The sequence below is a fragment of the Pleurodeles waltl genome, chromosome 3_1 (assembly GCF_031143425.1).
Source record: "Pleurodeles waltl isolate 20211129_DDA chromosome 3_1, aPleWal1.hap1.20221129, whole genome shotgun sequence".
Classification (NCBI taxonomy): Eukaryota; Metazoa; Chordata; class Amphibia; order Caudata; family Salamandridae; genus Pleurodeles; species Pleurodeles waltl.
In genome coordinates, this window is record NC_090440.1 from 1,995,616,487 (window position 1) to 1,995,640,511 (window position 24,025).

General features: G+C 42.4%; 1 protein-coding gene across 2 annotated transcripts in view; it reads left to right on the plus strand.

Moving 5' to 3' along the window:
• Window positions 1-24,025, plus strand: part of CLTC (clathrin heavy chain) — a 723,592-nt gene that overhangs the window by 371,605 nt on the left and 327,962 nt on the right. For both annotated transcript variants that reach the window (XM_069226425.1, XM_069226426.1), the window contains exons 15-16: window positions 10,563-10,688; window positions 12,178-12,320. In XM_069226425.1, the coding sequence (XP_069082526.1) occupies window positions 10,563-10,688; window positions 12,178-12,320 (269 nt within the window). The remainder of the gene's footprint in view (window positions 1-10,562; window positions 10,689-12,177; window positions 12,321-24,025) is intronic.

A 24,025-nucleotide genomic window follows, 5' to 3' on the forward strand; every position in this document is an offset into this window, starting at 1 on the left:
ATGGTAGAAGATGCAGCCTGTGCAAATTACTCCATTCTCTTCTTGCCTTTGACCTTGTCTCATTCTACGTTGCCTTTCAACTAGATTTATACTACATGTGTGACGGATTCCCCAGGCAGAGCTTTGTCCTTACCTTTAAGGGACTTTAAGACTGTTCATTTCTGGTCTACACTGTGACTGAACCACAGCCTCATCTTCAGTTGTCAGAATATGGCAAGTTCTCTTTTAGGGAAACTTACTCCTGGCCCGGAGAGACCCTTATTTCTTTTTCTGTAAGCTTGGATATGGAGAGAAGTAGTCTCTCCACAAAACCTATTCCCCCTGTGCACTGATGATCCACATTCCCAATGTATTTACTGTCTTTGCGCTAATCGTAAGACTTCTTGTTATGAAATATCAGAAATTTAGGTCAAAAGTTTTGAAAGAGAGGAGTTTGCCACTTTATTTGCTGGATAAGGAAAAACTCCCTCCTTCCAAAGGAAGTGTCCTTACTTCTGGGGACGATTCTGTGAAAAGTGCCCTTTCAAGCACTTCCGGGAAGGCAATGCAAAGAACACCCTACTCAGTTCCCTGATTTGGATCGATTTTGCTAAAGGGCTAGCAGCCACCTCCTCAAATCTGGGGTATGGAAACACTCAAAAAGAGAAATGTTGTGGCAAACAAACTGTACAAAAACCATATTCCAGTGATGAGCAGCCTCCTAAGAAGGAGGCTCACCGACACAATTACACCAAAGAGGAAAATCTTTATTGATGAAGACTACGCCCTCAATGGCCTTACCAAGAATGACTCTCTAACTGCCGTCGACTTCAAGCCCATTGTTGACGACTGCTTCAGTGATGCTTGTAACATTGACCCAGTCCACACTGACACCATCAATGTCAACATCTATGGCAACAGTTTTTGCTTCACCCTACCTTTTCATCCTTAAAAATGATGGCAACTCTGCCTTGTTGAATTTTGAAATCTGAGCTGTAAGATAATTTCATCAACCTTAAGTCAGACACTGTGCATCCAACACAGTTAGATGTACACTATGTCCCAGATTTTGAGGATGAGATGGTTTAGGAGGCTAATCATCATAATGATTTTCAGGATTTTATGCTTCATGTACACTTTTATGCACCTCGTCGACACAGGAGAGTACCAGTGGTTGTGCAGGTGCCCATAGTTTTTTGGTCTGCATTACAAAAAATGGACACACTACAACGATTGCTACCACATCATGCTGCTGGTCAAATACCTCTACTGATACCTCCACTATTTGCTCATTTATTATCTACACACACTTACCTACATTCGCCTCCACCACCTCTCACCTTTAAGGGAACCATCTCCCAGACCCATCAATAAACCTCTTGTCCCACCAGCTCCTGTGAACAGGGATGATTTGGCTAGTTCTATATTTTTGGATGTTGAGAGGGAGTAGAACTTCAGCAAGACGGAGATACCAATGCAGGGGATGACTTCATCATACCTAAAGGTAACAAGCTGACTAATCCACATTTGCCAAATGATACACCCGCTTTCATGGCTTATTGGAGAGGGCTGCTAAGAAGCTAAACTTGCCAATGCCGCAAATGGAACAGTATTTCATTTATGATCTAAAGGAACACCCAAGAAAATCTGTAAAATCCATACCTACTCTGGATTGTGTTTAATTTAAAGGGCTAAAATTACTGAAGACCTACTACAGTTCTAGCAGTGATACCATATATGGAGAAAAAGTATTACGTCCCAGATTCAGCCTCAGTGTTTCTCATGCCATTTATCCCAAGGCTGGACTCTTTGATTACATCAGCTGCTCATTAAGCCCATTGCTCCATCTCCTTTCCTCGAGGTTAATAGTAGGCATATTGGTAGTCCGAATTAGTTCAATAGCAACAACATACATTAAAGCAGCCAATGCTCTTGCAGATGTGACAGTATATTGTACCATTGCTCAAACTCATCCCATAAGATATAAAAAGGGGCTGCTGAGCTAATCAAGGACGAAATTACACTGGTGGCAGTTATTGATGCAGCAATAGATGTCTCTGATTCAGGTTTTCACCACTTTGCAGGAGCAGCTGTTCCGAAACTGCAAGTCTCGCTCAGAGTTTTAATCTTCTGTCCGGAAGTTAGGTACAAAATACTTGACATGCCCCTCAATGGTCTGACCCTGTTTGGAAAGCAAGTTGAAATTTCTGTCCAAAGTCTGAATTCAGGCACAGAAAAGCCATTTCGAGTTTTGAAGTACTGATCTGGTTTGTCTATTTTTTGTATCTAATGCAGATCCCAACCAATACAGGGGTCAAAGTCGATCGTACAACCCTCAGGGACAGTCTGGTTGTGACCAAGTTTACACCACCAACCATAACCTAAGACAAGGAAATGGAAGGCCATGAAGATGAAAAAAAGATTTTTGCGATTACGCTCCAAGAATCAAAACTTAGCTTGACTCATCATTGTCCTACCCTCCAAATCAATCCTAGAAGATTGTGTGGACAGTTTCCCTTTTTGCTTCTGCGTGGGAGTCCATAGCACCAGACCGATGGGTGCAGAAAATTGTGCATACAGGTCCTGTGCTAGAGTTTATTCATAGAACATGTCTGCCCACCCAAAAGGAGACATCGCCTGTCTCCTTTTGGGTGGGCAGACATGTTCTATGAATAAACTCTAGCACAGGACCTGTATGCACAATTTTTATGTATCAAAAATATACTTTGTTACCTGCTACAAAGATCCTTTTGGTTCTAGAAAAAGTAAGTACTGTTTCAACAGTGTATCACTTTTAAGTATCAAATGCACTTTGTTTGGAATTCACAGATAAAACAGTTTTCAGGTAAGTAATACTGTTCAATTTCAAAAGTAGGCACTTGGTGCAATTTCTTATAGAAAGCAATGCAGTCCTGGGGGAGGAGAAGTAACACAATTTGCAGTTAAGTACTCGATTTATAATCCCAGTCTTCGGGGCAAAGGTGTCCACAGGGCAAAGTTTAGAAAGACGCCAAGGGTTCACCACCAGCAGCACAGGGCTGGCCGAATGCAAATGTCATTGTTGGTGTTGGCTACCCAGTAGAATCCTATGAAGACTGGGGGCACTTAGAAAGGGGGTTGCGCGTGCAGGGGTGCCTTTAGGTGTTGCAAAATCTTCACTGGAGCTGGTTGTGGTCGGGTGGGGGGGGGGGGTGTCCTCTGGATTTAGGCTTCAGGCTTCGTCATGTTGGTCAGGAGAGGTCAACCCAGGATGGACTTGATGTTGTAATCGCCTAGGGGCCCTTCTCTAGACTCAGGCTGTGGGCGTCGGGTGCAGAGTGGGCAGGACTCGCAGTTCCGGAGAGGATGTGGAGTCCCTTTTGGAGGTTTATTTGTGGACAGGGCCACTGCCCTTGGTATATCTTGGTCCTTGGGTAGGGAGGCAGTCCTCTGGGGATTTGTAGAGGTCGCTTGTCCTGCAGGAGTAGTCTTGAAGCTGCAGACAGCCCAGTAGGGCTGGGGCCAAGTCAGTTGTCTTATGGAGTCTTCTCTGCTGGTATGGCTCTTCAGTCCTTCTTTTTTAAGATTGCCAGAAATCTGAAGAGCAGGGTTCAGGGGTGCTCCGAAATACTAGATTTACGGTTGTTAGAGGTTAGAGGGCTGTAGCTAATGGCTACTGTCCCTGAGGGTGGGCTAAACCCTTTCTCTGCCCACTCTGTTTGATGAGGGGGACGCATTCCTAACCCTATTGGCCAACACCCTCCAAAACAAGATGGAGTCTTCTGCCAGGATGGATTTATCTCAACTCTGGGTACCCTGGAGATGGTTGTAGGTGGCGTGGACACTCCTGGTGCTTACTAATTTTCCTGCTGGACCTGCCACCAAAAGTGGGGCCTGGTTCGGGGGACGTGCATCTTGACTAGCTGGAGTGCCCTGAGGCAGCAAAACAAAAGGCAGGAGCCTTTAAGGCTCACCGCCATGTGATACTGGTCCTGCAGGGGGCAGGTGTGAAGTACCACCACCCAGAACAGACTCTTACCCCATGAGGTCAGAAACGTGTCTGTTCGTGGTAGACTGGCACAGACCGGTCAGCCTCATACTAGAGGGTTGGGTGAAATACAGGGGATATCTTTAAGATGCCCCCTGTGTGCATTTTTTAAGTAAATCCAACACTGGCATAAGTGTGGGTTTATTGAGCTGAGAAATTTGATACCAAACCTCCCAGTCTTCTATGAAGCCATCATGGAGCTGTGGAGTTTGTAATGACAAACTCCTAGCCCATATACTCCATATGGCCACGCTGCACTTACAATGTCTAAGAATGGACTTAGACACTAGGGGCATATTGCTCTGGCAGCTATGCCCCTACCTTTTATATAGTGCACCCTGCCTTAGGATTGTAAGGCCTGCTAGAGGGGTGACTTACCTTTGCCCCAGGCAGTGTTTTGTAGGCATGGCACCCAGGGACGGGTGTCATGTCGACTTTCCTTTTTTCGCCCCAACAGCACATAGAAGCTGCAGTGTGCATGTGTTTGGTGAAGGGTCCCTGAGGTTGGCATGATGCATGCTGCATTCCTTAGGGACCCTCCCTGGCCACCAAGCCCTTGGTACCACTGGTACCTTTTACAAGAGACTTAGCTATGTGCCAGGGGCGTGGCAATTGTAGAAGCAATGGTGCAGTTTACAGAAAGAATAGAGGTGCTGGTATCTGGTTAGGAGGATCCCAGCACAGTCAGCCAAGTTAGCATCAGATATCAGGCAAAAAGTAGGGAGGGGTGACCACGCCAAAAGGGGCAATTTCCTACAACAAGGATTTTTAAATGGAGACAAACTCTGGACCTCTGACAATTCAGCAAGATCCTAAAGAAACACTTGTTTCAAGTGATTTAACTTAAAGAGGTCGTCCTGATTACTGAGAAAAGATTTGCCTGGAACTTTAGGATGCATACTTCTGCACACCAGTCCACCGTAAGCACAGAATATACCTCAGCTTTTTAGTGGCAGGACAACATTATCAGTTCAAGGCACTGTTTCTTTCTCAAGCAGCTCTGATCCTCACCAAGTGCCTTTGGAGCTACATATGAAAAACAAAGATTCAGGTCTTGGGAGCGATACTAGAGAGACGTTTAGGAAAAGCATTGCCATCATCAGAAAGAGTGCTGAAGCTTCAGGCAATTCCAACCAATCTACCAGAAAATCACCGTCAGATTGTACATGTGTTTACTGTGCCCAATATCATCCTGCAAAGATCTCATTCCCTTTTGCAGCCTTTTAATAAGACCTGTACAACAAGAACTGGATTTTCAGTGGAAACAAGCCAACAGCTCGTGGGATGACAGTCACAAGATAACTGTAACAAGTACTATTGTGTTGGAGATTCCCTGCAAACCTGAAGGCAGGTCTCTTGTTTCAACTGGAACAAGGGACACGTCCATGGAAGGCTTGGGAGCTCATCTGCAAGAACTATTGACCAGAGGTCTCAGATTGGATATAGAAAAATGTTTTATTTCAGCTTTTTGGAGCACTGTGCCATCAGATTAGGTCTACAAGCATTTTTCTCAAGGTTTGCGGGACAAGCAGCTCTAATCAAAACAGACACACAACATCTATGTTATACATCACCAAACAAGGGGAAACATGGTTCCTACCTCTCCCAAAAGAGACTAAAATACTATGGGACTGGGATATTTTTTTACATGAGCAACATTGCTGTGGAACATATGCCAGGGCATCAAAACTATCAGGCCAGATGCACTCAGTAGGCAACTATCAGAGTTCACAAGGACTGATTACATAATTGATCTCTTTGACACTCCAAGGAACAGGAAATTCAAGTACTTTGGAAGGATACTTTGGCATTCAGAAGCCATTGGCAATGCCCTTTCGATCAGATGGTTCACAATCTTTGCTTAGGCCTTTTTCTCAGTTTACACTGATTTCCAGGCTGTTGCAAAAGGTGAAGACAGAACATTGCCTTCAGTTCCACATTGCAGTGACGTGGCCACGCCAGCACTGGTAGTGCATACCCCTGCAACTGTCAGTACGTCCAGCAATCTCTGAAATCGCAACTGTAAGCACCTTGCCAGACACCACTGAGAACTACGTCACTGTGATCCAAAGTCGGTGAACATAACATGGTACTTGACTGCTTAGAGCTCAAATGTCCCTCAAGACTGCTGTAGCACCAGGACGCTCTCCAGCAACTGCAAAAGCTTACATTGCTAAGTGGAAATGTTTGTGTATGGAGCAAATATTTCGTCCTCTTCAAATTCAACCTCACATGATCTGGTATTCTCACATTTGTTGGATCTACCTAAAAGTGGACTTCAGTATTTACCAATGAGTCCATCGAGTAGCATTATCAGGATTTAGAAGAGCAGAAACTGCATCATCCTCTCCCTTCTACCAGCAAATTACAAAACTATTTCTGAAAGGGCTCTTCAGAGCATTTCCACCTGCATAGTGGAACCAAATACAGTCCTCAATCAGGTAATGCATCCTCCCTTTAAGCTAATTCAGGAGGTGCATTTAAAGTTTGTCTCATGTAAAACAGCACTTCTCCTGCCATTAACATCAGCAAGCAGAAATGCAGGCTTCACTATCCAAGAACCTTTTTCCATTTTACGAAAGACAAAGTTCATTGAGAACCATCCCTAAATTCACACCTAATTTTCACTTGAATGAAAGTCATTCATTCTTTCGGCCCAAACCCATCTACTTCAGCGGAAATATCACTCCATTTACTGAACATAGTCAATGCTTCAGATTGTACACAGACCAGACAGGGAAATAAGGTCAACAGACTACTTGTTCGTGCCCTTTGGACAGCCCTGGAAGAGGTCATCCTCAGTCCAATCAGGGGATAGAACATTCTCAGCTTATATTACCGTCTGCCACAGATAAGCCAGGGAGGAGTGCGAGTCCATTCCAACAGGAGCATTGTGACAACTGCCGCACTCTACTGCCTAGCAAGACATCTGTGCAGCTACCTGGAGGATCAAACATATGTTCATGAAGGACCACTGCTTAGACGTGTACTCTGAAAACGATGCAGCAGTGGAACAGGTAGCCCTTGGTAAACGTTTTAAGGAAAGATAAGCCTGCTTCCCACTATTTTCTTTAATAGTATTACATTCTGATTAAAGCATTTGAATATATGAAAATGCCAATGTGGGAGAATAAATTAGTTACCTGTAACTCCAGTTCTCTGACACTTCTCTCTTCCATGTTTAGAGGCTTATTCTTTACTTACCCTTCTCAATATTGTGCCTTAAAATCTGAGTTTGGAGGACTACGGGGGCCGAGAGTAGGAGACATGACACTTCTCCCCCATATTGCTTGAAGATTAGGTTGCTTCAAGTGAGGTGGATGTGCTACTAAACAAATAGTGTTGTTTGGGCCTGTGAATATTTTAACAGTTATTGCTATTTAAGATTACCAGGGATTCCCAGCCTGACGACGGGAAATGATTCAAGCATGTAACTATAGGAAAGTTTTCCATGTCTGGGAACTGGAGTTACAGGTAAGTAACTTCTTGAAATCAAGGTGGACAAAGTTGGGTAGAAAAAATATTTTTACATCTGTTCTTTAATCTACATATGGGCCAAATGTACAGATTCTAGAATAAGAGCAGTGTTTTACGCAAAGGAATTTGTTGTTAAAAGTTCTAACTTTGCAACATGTCAAGGCTAAAACATGGCTGCTGCCTCAGAGTTAGCGATTAGGCAGGGCTTGCAATCCCACCCCATGCCAAGCATTTGAATGTGTGGTGGCTCTGACCTTTTTGACAGATAGACTTCTATAAGCGTATGATGTGGGGAGTGGCAGCTGTAGTGTTCTTGGGGGGGTGCAGGGGGTGTTGTCAGTTTATTGGTTACCTATACCATAGCGAAATATTTTATTTCCCTGCGAGGCGGCACAACTGAAATTTCAGTTGGGGCCTTGTTAGTTTCCTGAGTTCGCAGAAGGGTCCAGAACAGAATGAGAGATGTAAACCATTTGTGTCTCATACGTTGGAGCTGATATGCGATGCTGGGTCTAGCAAGGGTATGATCTTACGCCTATACACCATGTTAAAGAAGAACAGAATTAGCATGCCTCTCCAAGCATGCAGCTTGTGGGATGCAAATCACCCAGTATGCTTACTGATAGCGAATGGGCCAGGGATTGCACTTTAGAGCAAGATGTGGCCAGCAACTCTAGGTGTAAGTTGGCTCACTTTTATTTTATACACTGCACTTACCTTACACCTAAGAGAAAACATAGACTTTTTCCCACAAGATATGCAGCTTGTCTGAGATGTGATGTGGGATGCCCATCCTTTTTGCATATGATATTGTGTAGGAAACTGGAGGATTACTGGACCTTAGTGGTGGCTCACCTTTGTAAAGTGACAGCCTTAAAGCTTTGCACAACAGTTAAACATTGCCTTCTATGGGTAGATAGCCTGACCAAAGAAGGGTCACACAATTCAAAATAGGTTTCCATTCATGTGATTAGTTTTGGCTAACAGATGAATTGCCTTACATTGGCTTTCCCCAGTAGCTCCTAGATACCAAACCTGGATTGCAGACTTGCATATATGGACTATAGCAGAAGAATGTTGACTGGGTGAGATAAGAGTGGAAGAACATGAACTGGATTTGAGGACCTTGGAGGATATGGCCAATCGCCTGGTGGAAACGCTGAATGATCAAAATGCATCATAGATATCTAAAAAGCTAGCTTATTGGAGTGTGGACGGTCGGCATGAGAGGTTCAGGAGGGGTAGTGTTAGCAGTGCACAAGTGTCAGAATAGAAGATGTAGACTATAAATGTAAATATAAGTGTGTGCTTCTGGATAATAGATGTCCCTTGCCTCGTACTACAAAGTTAATGTCTACCAAATTGATTGTATGATGTACACCATCTGAACTATGGTATCAGATTTATGCTGAGTTTTATTGTATGCTAATATTTCGTTGATAATTGCCAAAATGATGCAGGTTTTTTTTTTTTAAAGGCTAGATGGTTCTTTGATCGTTAAGTAGATGATCATTTCCTACTATGAAATTAATCCTCCCTGAATAAAGTAACTTTGAGAATGTTTTTTTTTTTTTAATGCTTGTTCTACGTGTAAAACAGTAAATCAATTACCTGTATAAATTACGTTAATCCATATATAACTTGCATCAAAGACGATTTATTTTTAGAGGATAAGCATTTGAAATTTTAAATGAGTCTTCCAAACAGAAATCAGTAGTATGTTTTTCCTCACCTGTCTTTGTAGAACTGGTGTTGCACACTAACATGAATAGTAATAATGAATGAATGTATCTCAACAAGTTCCTGATTAAAGCTATTATTTTTTGTGCTGTTCCTTGTGTCTCTGGATTGTGCAGGACCTGTACAAGGTAAATCTCTAGGTACAGGTTTATTCACCTGTGCTTCATTTCTGTAGTATCACCTGGTGTGTAAGAGTATATCCTTTCCACTCCTGGTTTGATAGTTCCCTGTGAATTTCTTCCTTGAAATCAAATTTGTGAATGTGTCTCCACACCTTTTGTGTGGCATCCCACAGAGGCCAGAGACTGCAAGAGTATCTAGCCTAGGTGAAAGAGCTCTGAAGTAAGTGTGTATAAAGAAAAGCTAATCATGTGTGTCTTAACTGTATACAATCTAGGTGTGTCTCACATAGATAAATTACTCTAGGATTGGATTGCTATTAGTTACTTGTTATGTTTGTTGCTGCTGAAAATCCCTCTTAGTTCCATGGTTGAGAACCCTCAGATTTGAAAATTAAAACTGGGCAGACATTTCCCCTTTTTCTGAAGGACTGTCTATTTGACAACTAACTGTAGATTGTTTCATTATCTATGAAAAATGCACATTATTTCCTGTGACCGTCCCTGTTCTTACATTGCACTACTGATGCATACATTTTAGTACGTTGACTGCCTTTGTAATAGTGTTTCCTTTCTTATTGATTAGCCCAATTGTGAATTCATTTGAGTGGGACCAATTTCATGTTGCTGCAGCAAAATCCCAGTTTTTGTTTTTTGTTTTAATAAGTTACCAATTTCGTTTTGGCATGTTTTTTTCTGTTCAATAATAAAATAGTTTTGCTGCGAAAGCAGTCGATTTTGGAGTCTACCATATTCTTCTTACCTTTTCTTGCTTTGATCCTTCATGTGCAATGGCTTGCACAGTCCCCAAAAAACAGTTTGTTTCCTTCCTGTGAATACAGTGGAGTAAAGCAGAATAGACCAATGCTCTTCAGGGTTGATGTCTTTTTGTACTTTCTTTGTACAGTGCACCTACCATACATCATGCTGTATTGAAGCCCAAAGTGTGTTTGTTTATAGTGAGGTGGGACATGGACAAGGCAGATTGGACTGGAATACTTTGCTAGATTGCCAGTTCCATGTATCTTGTGTCATTGACCGTCAGTCACATAGGCTACAAACATTTCTGTAATTGAGGACTTTCACAGTATTGCTTTTAAGGTGCAGACATGCCTGGGATTGTTGCTCTAAAAATATGAAAACATCTGTCTGTTCATGATTTGCAAACACTTGTCGATTACTAAAGCAGTAATTAAAGTTAATTTTTCTCACTGTTGCAGGAAGCTAAACTAACAGACCAGCTCCCTCTGATTATCGTGTGTGATCGCTTTGACTTTGTCCATGACCTGGTGCTGTATTTGTACCGAAACAACCTTCAAAAGTACATTGAAATTTATGTTCAGAAGGTAAGAGTTATGGTCTCTTTGTTTGCAGAGCTTAGAGGAAAAGCTAACAGTTAATGAAAAGTATGATTCACTTAACCCAATATATCTAGTTTTCATCCACACAAATATTTGACTATTTAACTGCAGTTATAAACATTGCTTTCTGTAAAATTAGTGTACTAGTAGTAAAATGATTATTTCATAAACTTCTTATTGCAGAAAGCATAAAGATTCAAAGAAAATTATATTTCCAGTTAATCATGCAGCAAATGATTGCATCCCCTTGACTGAAAAGCGCATGTGCATTACAAACACTACAACATATTGGCATCAGTGTTTTAAAATACCAAATGGAGATTGTGTGCAACCATCTGAAATGCACATATAGTCATCCTAGTTATAAATGCTATCTTGTGCACTTCAGTTTTGTACTAAATCTGAGCCAACAAGGTGACTCATTCAAAAGGAGGTGTCACTCAAGGAAGCATATCCTTAAGGAAGATATTACTGTGGTCTTTTGCAACTTCTAAGTCCACATGATCAAAATGCCTATACAGTATTGCCTCCTATTGCATTCATTCCATGCTTTTACAAAGCAGGTGTGAGTCAATCCCTGTTTATTCCAAATTCAGAAAGAATAGACTTTAGCCTACACTTTAGTCTCTTTATGCAAGGAATACAAGGAAAGTCAGTTTATCCTCTAAAATAATAGCTGCAGAAAGAGAAACTTCCAAATTAACTTTAGGAGTCCACCAGTAAAAACAGTGGTAAGTGCCCAGTCTGAAACCTGGATAAGATTACTCATTCATGGTGAACAAGCTGTTCTAGTTAATATTGACACTTTAAAGATATCTTGTGGCACAGAGAGTTATGACCTAGAGCGGAATTATACATCCAATTTAGGTCTTCACAGATATGTTTCCCCATTATGCTGCTGTAGTTTTAGGTAAACTTCGATTTACCCAATTGTAACGTATTCCCATCATTCAAAATTTGCTGAGTCCGGCCAACCAAGGTAGCAAAAGTGCATGGTTCCATAACTATAAAACCTGCAATCCTTGGTGAAAAATCTTTTCTTCTAGATTAGACATAGACTGGCCAAAATAAAACTATGTATACATCTACAGTATGTGCCACTCACTCAACTCCAAACTCCCATCTTAATAGCAATAAGAACATCACTATGGGGAGACAGCCTGCCTTCCTGAGGAAATCATGCCAAAGCACAGTAAACAGCTTCATGAATTAACAGCCCCAGAGCTCGGACTGCTATAAAGTACCTGTCTTAATTTTTGCAGAAAAAGGTTACAGGTTGTGTGTTGGGGCTAGGTCCCCATTTTCATGCAATAAACTAACAATACCAGTACTTTAATAATTGTAATTGTAGAACTTTAAGGTTGCTTGAATGACCTTACCCTCTGTCTATTAAATTGAAAACTTCGATCAATCAGGTTGTTAATGACTAATTGCGGGTGTATTAAATACTTTTGTTGATCGTTTTACACCCAAGGTCAACCCAAGTCGTCTGCCAGTGGTGATTGGGGGATTGCTTGATGTGGACTGTTCTGAAGATGTCATTAAAAGCCTAATTCTTGTTGTGCGGGGTCAGTTCTCCACGGATGAGCTTGTTGCTGAAGTAGAAAAAAGAAACAGGTTAGTCATCACTCTGTTTTAGTCAGCTGTCTTTGCTTGCTGTTACCTGAATGTCTTGCACAAACCCCAATGTGGCCACTCCTGGTTGACAAGAGCAAAACATTTTCACATTTAGTACAGTATTGTAGCCGGACAAGTTTCTGTTCACAATAAGTTTAAGGTTGGTATCAGTCACGGAAATATCTTGGCAGCTGAGTGAAATTGCACATGGGTGAAATGTCGTCTTACTGATTAGTGATATTGTGATTTCAAAGAAAATGAGTTCATTTTGAGTCAAGTGGAGTTTTGTTTTCTATCCTTCTGCATTTCCCTTTGCCTCAAACAGTCTCCTCTCACCTGACTGGACATATCTATTATATTCTGATTTGAGTGCTTCGTATGCCAGATCTATTTTGTCAGTAAAGTTCATTGTGCTCATACCATGGGGAAAGAATGTTTTAAATTCACTCTGACCTGCTAAACACTAACCTACCTAAACTCCCCATCCTCAAATGTATTTCTACACTGGGGCAAAGTAGTAAAAGAGCATCGCATGTCTGACAAGAATATTTTATCAATTGAATTCTAATAGAAAATATTATCTACTCAGCTATGAAAGTGCTAATCTGTCAAAAACTCTGCAAATTGCTTAAAATCTTGCTAAGTTATTCTGCAAAGCATATAAATATTCAAACATGTTAATGCTAGACATTTCACTAATCCAGTGATCCATAGTAGGATTCTTTTGATTTGTAACATTGTAATTACAAGGAACCTGCTGTGGCTATGGAAATAAAATATTTGACAACCCTGGTGAGTGTACTGATACTGAACAACGAACTCCAAACAAAGCTGAAACAGTCTCAGGATGACTAATCAAGCCAAGCATTTTGATTAAGGCTTGAAAAATCTGATAGCCGAAGTCATGGAGTACTGGACAAGTAAAGTAAGAGGCCAATCCCCTAGAGCATTGGTTTGACACACAAAGCATTAACTCAATGCTGCTAGGTATAGCCTATATAGAGCGCTGAGTGTGTAATATGCTAACCATCTAGAAATGAAAGCCATTTTCTCAATGTTCACTGCTTGAAGAGCTTCATAACCCATATTTGCTATAGTCGGTCATTTGCTTAACATCTACAACCAGTGCTCTTAATGATTTTATTTAAAATGTTTGGGATCGGCAATGAATTTGAAGTCCGTCGTAGAGCTCTGTACCAATTTCCTAGGGCCAGCTTTTTGTTCTTAACTAATACCTTCACCAGCATATGAGAAACCTCATTAGTTTATCTTTCAAAAACTAGTTATTTATAAGAAACTAAAAAAAAAAAAGGGAGATTGAGGACCATTCCTGAGCTGTAGCTCATACTCGGCCCAGGTTCTCAACAACACAAATATATAGCATTAAGGAATAATCTCCTGCCTGAAAAAACGTTTGCCACTTGTCACTATATTATGGACCACTTTAGATCTTTTGGATCTGTTTTTTTACGGTTATTTAGATATTTAAAAAAAAACACAAAAAAAACACTGAAAATCTGTTTCAGATTTTCTTTTTTTGTAGTCATCTGCAACAAAAGAAAATGATCAGGTAACTCACCTGTATGATTAATTTGCACAGTTCAATTTAAAAAGGAGGCTAAATAATAATCCTGTAGCTGACATAATGCTAGGCCCCCACTCCTTATCTAGTTGTAAAACTGCTATAGAGACTGTGGGATGTTTATTCTTTCATGTAAACTTTCACAAGAGGGTGTCAATTTCATGGAATTATAAGGCATAATAACATTAGCATAAAGAAATAAGAATAATGGTTAAATCGATATTTTTTTGCAGTGAAACACATCCAACTAAGTATAACGGGAGAAGAGGCAATCTGTTTACTAAATCCTTGACTTTCCTCAATGTAGTCATATAATTGAGAAGGAACAGATCTATAAAAATTGGAATCTGATAGACTAATAGCCTTATCTGCATATTTCTTATCTTAAAATCCCCAGGAGTCAGACTGGACCTGGAATTTTTTTCATGAGAAGCACCTGTGCGCTTGTAGGTGGCGTTATTTGGCTATGCGTGACCCTTGTGTGTGTTGCCTATAGAGGTGACACCCCAGCGTGCTGTTGTCAGCCTTTTTTTTTTATGCCACTCAGCAAAGATCCTGGAAGAGCTACCCCAGTCTTTTTTGACTGACGTTTTTTCAACTTTTTTTTTTTTCTTCATTACCTTGTCTCCTGGTTCGTCAGGATGTCTGATAGGAAAGCTGGTTTCAAACTATGTGGCACCTGTCATCGACAGATGTTGGTGATGGACCTGCATTTGGTGTGCCTCTCGTTCTGGGAGAACAACCATGATGCCAGGACCTGCGTTGACTACCGTTCTGTGCACCTCAAAGCCTTGAGGGAGTGGTCTGTCAAGCTCTTCATTGGGTGATGCTCAAGACCTCAGTCCCAAGATGCTTTGCCTGGCCACTCCAGACGCTTGTCACAGTTGAAGTTTTCTGGGAACTCTGGTGAGTCCCACAAGAAGAGCGAGAGACTTAAATCTTCAAATTCACCATGTACGAAGTTATCTGACAAAACTAGAGGGTGTTGGCATTCAAGGCCTAGCTCTTTGGTAGAGCTTGCACACCTCCGCACCCCCCAGAGTTTCTGGGAGCAATCCCCACCCAGTTACGAGAATCCCATGAGGCCATGCACCTCCTGTTTGGGTGGCACATTCCTGCTGAAGTGCCTTTGGACTCTGGTGAGGTCCCTACTGGTCCTCCACCAGCAGGTTCGCCACTGGCGCCAGGTTGGGCCCCTTGGGTCAGTTGATGGATCTGGAGCAGCACTCATCAAACCACATCGACCTTCCTGGCACCTTCTCCAGTGCTGATGCCCCACAGCAGCATTATCTAGACCCTGAAAAGGAGCTGGATTGGTGTTGTCCAGCTCTAGTGCTGATTGGGGGCAGACCCCTTATGTCAGTGCCAGTCACTTATTCTTTCCATAGGCCTGGATTTGGGGGTGAATGGGAGGGCTCTGATGAACCTTACAGCTACCAGTACCCCGTAGAAGGCAGAGGACAACTGAAATGAGTAATTGGCATATGCCAGTGGTTTAGACACCTCCCCAGACACTGACTTCATCTCTCCCACTACTCAGCAGGGTGCCTCATTTGCTATGGCGGTGAGTCAGGTGGCTGAGGTCTTGGACTCTGTGGCAAAGTTGACCAACGTTCTTCTGCTGGGAGTCACCCCATCCAAACCTTTACTCCCTTTAAATGAAGCACTTACAGATGTCCTTCTTGGAGCCTGGTCCAAGCTCTGCCCAGGGTCCTCTGTAACTAGGACAATTGCCAGTTGCCATCACCCTTCTCCAGGAGATCCCAATTTCCTCATTTAGCACCCCACCCCTGAAAGCCTGGTAGTCTAGGCCTCCATGTCCTGAGTTTACCTTGGTGCATTTCTTCCACTTCAAAATTGGATACATTTGGTAAGAGATTTTTTTTATTCTGCAACCTAACATTATGGTCATTGAACACCACAATAGCTTTTGGGCGATATACCCACAGTCTTGGGGGAGTCTCGAGCCATGCTGTCACAGGGGCTTGAGATGGCAGAGATGCAGCAGAGTTCACCATCCAATGTGGAATGGATGCGACAGACTCATTGGGTAAAGTAGTGTCATTGTCAGTGGCATTAAGACACCACGCCTGTCTGAGAACCACAGGATTTTCAGGCTTTTCTCATGGACATGTCCTTTGATGGCACTCCGCTCTTCGGCGATATGGCGTACTCAACGCTAGAACACTTAAAGTATAATAGACTACAGCTGGGTCCTTGGGCCTTTTCCTGACCCTTGTCAATCCCAATCTGTCTTCCGTTCCTTTCATGACCAGGAGAGGGGCTTCCAACCACGTCTTTAAACGCAGCTACTCTGGCCAGAAAACCATACAATCTTTTCATGGCTGAGGACGTGGCTCCCACAGGTATGGGACAGACAGCCAGGTGCTGAGCCAGTCCACCACTCACCTGGTAGCCTCCAAACCCCTTTAGTATGCCCTCCAACCATCATGGGCATCTTGTGGGGGAGAGAGTATGTCTGCTCCTGTGTCAAAAACATCCGACCATTGGGTTTTGCACTCGGCCGAAGGAGCTAATCCCGCCTCTTTTTGATCTTGGGAAGGAACAGCAAAACATCTGCAGCAGTTGCTAACGAACTGCGCTTGTGTCAGTGGCAGACTTCTTTTCCGTCACCAAACCGAGCATCACTTCTGGGCTGGACTATCCGGGAGAGTTGGAGGTCAGAGGACTGTTCTCTGGTGGAATCTGGAACCCACATCAACTATTTGAGCTCCGAGCGATCCATCTGGCATTGAAGGCCTTTCTTCGTTCAATCAGGCGAAGGCTGATAGAGGTGTTCATGGAAAATGCAAAAGCCATGTGGTATTGCAACAGACAGAATGGGGTGGGATCTCAGACCCTTAGTCAAGAGGCTGGTGCTTCTGGGCATGGCTTGAACATCAGGGCATATCCCTGGTGGTTCAACACCTGGTGGGCTCTCAGAACTCCAAGGAGGACAAACTCAGCTGTCAATGCTAGTGGATCACGAATGGTGGTGCATGGTTTCTTCCAATAATCAAGAAAGCTTTGGTTGTATCTGCTCACCTCTGTTGAATGCCCAATGTCATCAGTTTTGTGTGCTGGAGTTTTCCAGGTGGCTCTTGGTCTGAGACGCTTTTCGTCTGGAGTGGAGCTAAGGCCTCCTGTACACCTTTCTGCCAGTACCACTCCTTTGTATAGTTCTTAAGAGGAGCAGGATCGTCAAGACCCAGGCCTTTCTTGTGGCTCTGGATTGGGCACAGAAAGTCTGATGTCCTGAATTGCTGATCATAATCATGGGTCCTCTGATCAGGCTGCCTCTTTAGGAGGATCTTCTGTTGCAGCACCAGGGTATGGTTCTGCACCCAAATCTGAAATTGTTTTGCCTTCACGCTTGGAGATTGAGTGGCAACAGTTGAGAGCTTTCAACATTCTGCCCGAAGTCTACAATGTTATTTCAGCAGCCAGGCGTCCCTCCACCAAGATAACAAACACCTGTCCTGTTGTTGGAGAAAGCTTGTGACGTGTTGTACAGATAAACAAGTTGATCTGCTGTCTGCACCCCTTTCCCAATTTCTTTTGTTTATTCTTACTGTAGCCCAGCACGGCTCAGCTTTTGGGCACATTGAAAGGTTATTTGACTGTTGTATCAGCATTTCTGCGGTTGCCAGACCAGCCATCCCTTTTCAAATCCCACATGTAAATAGGTTTCTTAAAGTTCTCCAAAATATGTTCCCACTAGCTCCTTTCATTATGCACAGTTGGACCTCAACGTAGTTTTAAATTTTTTAATGTGTGCTCCCTTAGAGCCAATACAAAACTGCTGTCTCAGGCTCCTTACCATTAAAGCAGCCTTCCTAGTAGCAATAGCATCGGCCCATAGGGTCAGTGAGCTGCAGGCATGCCATTACAGCCTCCATACTTACCATCTATTCAGACAAATTGGTACTTCGCACTAGAGCATCCTTCCTACCAAAGTGGTAACTCCCTTGCTTGTAGGCCAGTCCATCACTTTATCTACCTTTTATGCTCCGCCTCATCCCACTAAAGGAGAGACTCCATCGGATTGACCTGAAAAGAGCGTGATGGATAGTGCTATGCATCAAAATTTGCTGTGTACTGTCCAAAAAGCAATCGCCTGAAAGTTTGCAACCACTGTTAGCTCACAGAGTACCTGTTCTGGATATCTGTTGGGCAGCAAGTTAGGCTTAACCACACATGTTTACGAAGCACTACTTCCTGCGTGGACAGCTAAGCCTGGTGATATGGGTATTGCCCATTTGGTCCTACAGGATTTTCTGGTCTAATCCATATCACAGCCATACCTCTGGGGAGGTATTGCTTGGGTATCTATTCTTAGATGAGGAATCTGCATCTAGAAGTCTCCAGCAGATGAAAAACTTAATTACCTTTGGTAACGCCTTCTCTGGTAGAGAGACTATCTTGCCACATATTCCTTGGTGACCCACCCATTTTCCCAACTCCTCAAACACCTTTCAGAGTAAAGGGTTGGTTCCCTTTCAATGACCCTAGTTTACGCACCAGTGGCTGTACTCTTCATGGCTCTATGCTTCTGCCATGGAAAATCGCAAAAAGAAAGACTTGAGCGCGCTGGGGTGGCACCTATATAGGCACTGCACACGTCACTTTTGACGCAGATGCCACCTACCAGCACGTAGGGGTACTGCTCACAGAGAACTTCCAGATCCGTTCTGATGTCTGGGGATTATTCCTAAATGAGGAATCTGCTGCAAGATATCCTCTACCAGATAAGGAGTTATCAAAGGTAAGTAACTTGTTAGAAAAATTCCTGAATAAATTGCGTGATTAGGTGCCAACTGCTATTGTTGCAAAAATTGAGGAAGATCACGTGCATCTGCCTTTAACAACAAAACCTCTGATTTTGAATGTTTGATCTTATAACCTCCCACTACGGTAAATTCCTGAATTCTATAGAACGTACCTTGAAAATGTTTTCAGCTTTGAGATATAAAATTTCATCTGCAAAAAGCTTTATTTTTGACATTCCCTCTAAAGGGATGATAATTGGTGGCGTGTTGCACAGTTTAACTGCCAAGGACTGGGAAAAAAAAGTAAACAAAAGCGGAGATATTGGACAACCCTGGTGGGTGCCTCTTTATTGCAAACATGCCCATCTCCTTAGCATTTATCAATATCCTAACCCCTGTGGCCTTAAATATTGTGAAGAATTGATCAAAAATTGCTTAGGGAAACCAAACCACTAAAATAGTGAACACATCCCAGTTAAATAAATCATTCAATCTTTTTGAGGTTGATTAAAATTGCCGTTTACGAATTTTGTAGAAAGTCAATTGCCCGGACCAGGTATTGTGCATATTTGCAGATGTACCAGATATAAAACTATTCTGGTCTTTCTAGATAACGTTTTGCACCACAAGTGCTAATCTAGTTACTTTGGTGTAAAGCCCATAATCAGAGTTTAATAGACTGATTGGCCAATATGAGTTAACATTAAGAGGTGGCTGCCTTATCTTTTTTCCAAAGATACCAATGCTTCTGTAAAAGAATTGGGAAAATCTGTCTCCTCCATCATTTGATTAAATAAACCGGTCAACAGTGATAGCAGTTCCGTGGTGAATTCCTTATAAAATTATAGTGGGATACCATTGTTCCCGCTTGCTTTAACATTTACCATTGCTTTCAAAGCTCTCTCAGCCTGGGCCAAATATAGTTTCACTATAACACTACTCTTATGTGTTTCGGCCAATTTAGGGAGCTCAAAAGAGCTCCGATATTGTTTCAATTCTGTTTTGTGACTTGGTCTACCTTCTGTTACAGATACTCACAATGTTGGTAAAATATATATGCCATTTCTTCTTTCTTGTCTGAATCTTGGTGTAGGAAGCTGGCTCTCTATATAGTGTACTAAAATGAAGTGCACTGTGCAGAGTCCAGTGAATCCCCAGTTGGTATTGCATAGGCAAAAGTAGAAATGACTCATGCTCTATTTTGTGATAGTGTGGGCGAGCAGTTAGGCTTATCAGAGGGTAGTGCTAAGCGTTTGTTGTACTCACAGAGGCAATAAATGAGAGGAACACTCAAAGAATAAATCCGAGACCAATTTAGAAAAATTACATTTCTTTTTCATATAGGTTTCAAACCCAAGAACTTCATAATTGGGTAAGTAGAATCTGAAGCAAAAATGCAGTGCAATTTTAGAGTTCTTCAATGTCAACCTATGAGAGGAAAACAAGAATGCAGTTTTGCCGGTAAGTACATGATTTACAAATCCAGTCTTTGGGGTTTTAGGTCAGCACCATACAAGGTTCAAATCAGTGCCAAGAGTGCACCCACAGTGGTGGCCTGGTGCAGAGGTCAAATTCAGAGTTGGTGTCCAATGTTAACCAATGGAGACTGAGGGTGAATGAAGATGCACTGCTCACGGGGGAGTAAAGCAGTGTCCGGGGTCGATCTCCTGGGGTTGAGGTAAGCACAAGAGGGGCACAAGGCAGCAGCACACTTACAATCTCAGCGGCACAGGGGCAGCCGGCTGCAGAGTGCTAGCACATTGTCTGGTGCCCAGTGCAAATCAATGGGGGAAGATCCGTTTTGGAAAAAGGCTTGAGACAGGAAGCTGAACAAAAAAGAAAAACACCCACAGCTGCCCAGGTTAAGTTCTGATACTAGGAGACTTAGGGACACCGACGCTGCAGTTCCCTAAGGCTCCGAGTCTCCGGTTGCCGGGGTGTCTTTTGGTGTCGGGAACAGCTTACTGGGCAGATCGCGGTCAGGGGGAGTCTTCGGTTTGAGGTTGCAGGCTCTGAAGTAGAGTCCGGCAGGGGTCAGCACACTGTGGACTCCGACTCAGAATTGCTGGGGAACCTTCACAGGACCAGTGGGCCACTTGGACTCTGGGCGTGAGGTGCAGAGGTGGGTCCGGAGGCGTGGTTCCTCAGGTCAGAGTTCTTTTTCTTTTAAAGTTGGCTTCTCTAGTAGGGGATTTCCATGTATAGTCATAAGCACTGAATAGTTCTGCGCGCCTGCGGGGACCCCGGAGCACTGATCTGAAATATATTCTTAAGTGCAGATACCAGCCCTTTTGAAAAAGGCCTGTCAAAACCACTTAAGAATAACACTGTGCAGCCTATGTGAACAGCTACACAGGCCACATTGTTGGAAAGAAAGACAGCTGTAGTGTAAATGCACCTTCAAACACACATTTATTCTAGAAATGTAATAAAAAATACATTCTCACACTTTATTTACACCTCCAATGAGAATAAAACAATGCAGGGCAGTGTAGCCCTTAGGCTGCCATTATACAGGATGTAAATAGAGCTGTGCCTTTAAGAAAGTAAAGTCTTCCTGTATCCCATCATGCACAGCAAATGGCAGTTGCATCAGTTCTTTTTTGTAGGCTTGTAACATGACATGAAGAAACAAAACATTTGTTGTAGTACCAACATCGTTATCATTATTGCAACTTTTCCTATGTCAATTCCACCGGGGAGGAGGGAGGGTTGCTTATGACTATCATGGAAATACCCCTACGAGAGAACTGGAGTTACAGGTAAGAAACCATTCCTTCTCTCGTAGGGGATTTCCGTGTATAGTCATAAGCACTGAATAGACTAGCAAGCCCATCCCCCATAACCCCGGTGGAGTAGACAGAATAATACTGAAACCATAAATCATGCAAATAAATTCTTGAGAGAGGCCTGTCCGACCTGCGCATCTGCACTAGCATCTGTATCAAGGCAGTAATGCTTAGTAAAGGTATGGACCGATTTCCAAGTGGGCGCTTTGCATATTTCTGCCAAAGGAATATTTCTCATTAAGGCAGCAGTAGCTGCCTTCCCTCTAGTAGAATGGGCTTTTGGTCTGCCATCAAGAGATTTATTTGCTAACTGATAACAAAAAACTATACATGAAACACTCCACCTGAATAAGGACTGTTTAGACGTGGCCAACCCTGTTCTAAATGGGCCATAGTTAATAAACAGCTGCTGTGATTTACGCAAGTATTTTGCCCTGTCCAAGTAAAATTTTAGAACCCTCTTTACGTCAAGAGAATGCAGGGTTCTCTCTGCAGGGGTAGTTGGATTTTGGAAGAAAGTTGGTAATGAAATGGTTTGATTCACATGAAAGTCTGAAACGACTTTTGGTAAAAATGTTGGATGTGTCCTCATCACTACTTTCGAAGAATGAAAAACCGTGTAGGGATCTTGAGCGCAAAGGGCCTGGATCTCACTGACCCTATGAGCTGATGTGATTGCAACTGCCTGAGTCTCCTCGGAGGTTCTCTCAGGGCAACTCAGTGTGCAAAAAAGAGTACTCACACAGGGCAATCTATTGTGCAGCAGGGGCATCTAAATGCCTTACCACGTCCTTAGTAGCTTCTCACTGTGGCTACCCTACCTGTTTACAATAGTATTGTAACATTGCTGCCTGTGGCATCTCCCTATATGCAGGCATGGGGCAACTCACTGCAAGAGGACCCTGGAACAGGCACGCAAACTATGGCTGAGCCAGGAAACTCACCTTGGAACTTGTTCTCAGGTCCATTTCACCACTGCTTAGCTTCAGTGCTCACCGCCTCTGGGCGCGGCCGGATACAGAGTGCAAAGTAGGGAGGTGGAAAGAGCAATTTAGCAGCCAAATAGACTGGTTCCACTTGACAGCCTATGTCAGATCTGATGAGAATATTATCCTGGGAAAATAAATAATTAAGCTTTTATATTTATTAGATTGTACGAAGAGGACAATAATAAACCTGTTTTCTTATTCACCTGGTTTTGCGATTAACATTGTTCCGTTGCAAAGTCAGACGTTCATTCATTTAATTTGTCCATATATTCTTAATTATGAGAGTTTCTCCATCTCCTTTTTATCATTGTTTTAACAAAATATATATATATATATATATATATATATATATATATATATATATAGCTTTATCTGTATCATAGAATTTTCATTAGTTATAAACTTTAAAATAATCCCCTGCGTGTGAAGGTCCTGGTCGTACAAAGCAGATCCAGCTATTGAAGTGCTAGGTAAGCACAACATCAAAACCAATCACTGATAGAAAGGGCGCCTGAGTAGCGACATTTCTCAAAAACACTGATTTGTAGGGTGACAATACTGTTCTGACACTCAAATGAACTCATGATTTTTCAACTGTCTTGAGACAGCTACACAAACATTGGAGAAGCATTAATTTACTGACCGCCCCTGGTTCAAAATCACTGATCAGCTCTGAGCTGTCCATTCTGTTGGCCCTTGTTAATATTATTAAAAGACTACATTTTACTTATTGATGATTTTACATTTAATTTTGAGGATCTTTTGGACCCCATTAACATTAAGCTTCAGACTGACCTGGAGATTCTAAATCGGACACAGAACAATTGCTGGTCGTACCCATAGTGCTGGCCAAACTCTAGACCTGTTCTCTGATGTAGTCTCTCAGGGTAAACTGTAGATTCTTTTTGGTCAGACCACTTAACATTTTTGGTGACAGAGTTTGGAGGAGCTTAAATTCTCATTTTGTCGAACAAGTTTACTTATCTGAACAGGGAGAAGAAGCCCATTCTACCAGCATGGCAGCTACTCATATCTCCCTTGCATTCTCCAAAGCAATAGGTGTGAGTGCCCCTCTGAAAACTGGCAACTCCTCCACGCGCTTAGCTGTGGCAGAGTTGTTTCTCCTCATTTGAAAAACTGTAAAAGAGAATGTGAGAGGTTGTGGCATTTTACAAAAACAAGGCGGGCAGAGTTTTTTTTATTTTTATTTTTTGTTTTTTTTTAAAACCACACTGATTACACACAGCTTAGACAGGCCCGACTTCTATACTGATCCAAGAGAATTTGAAAAAAGTTGTAACTCTCCCAGAGATCTGTTTAAAATTGTGAAAGAGCTTGCCCACCCTGTTGCAGTCAACCACAATATCATTGTTTTGTGAGCATTTGGCCACAATTTTCAAATATAAAATCACGAAAATCTATTTACTTGTGTTTTGCATCTTTATAGAGCCCGTATTTAATAGAGCTTTACAATAATTCTCTTATTAATGCGGAGTACCTTACAAACTGAACATGCTTTCTGGTGCTGCCACTACCAAAGAAAGCTGGATTCGATATGCACAATTATCACCGTATC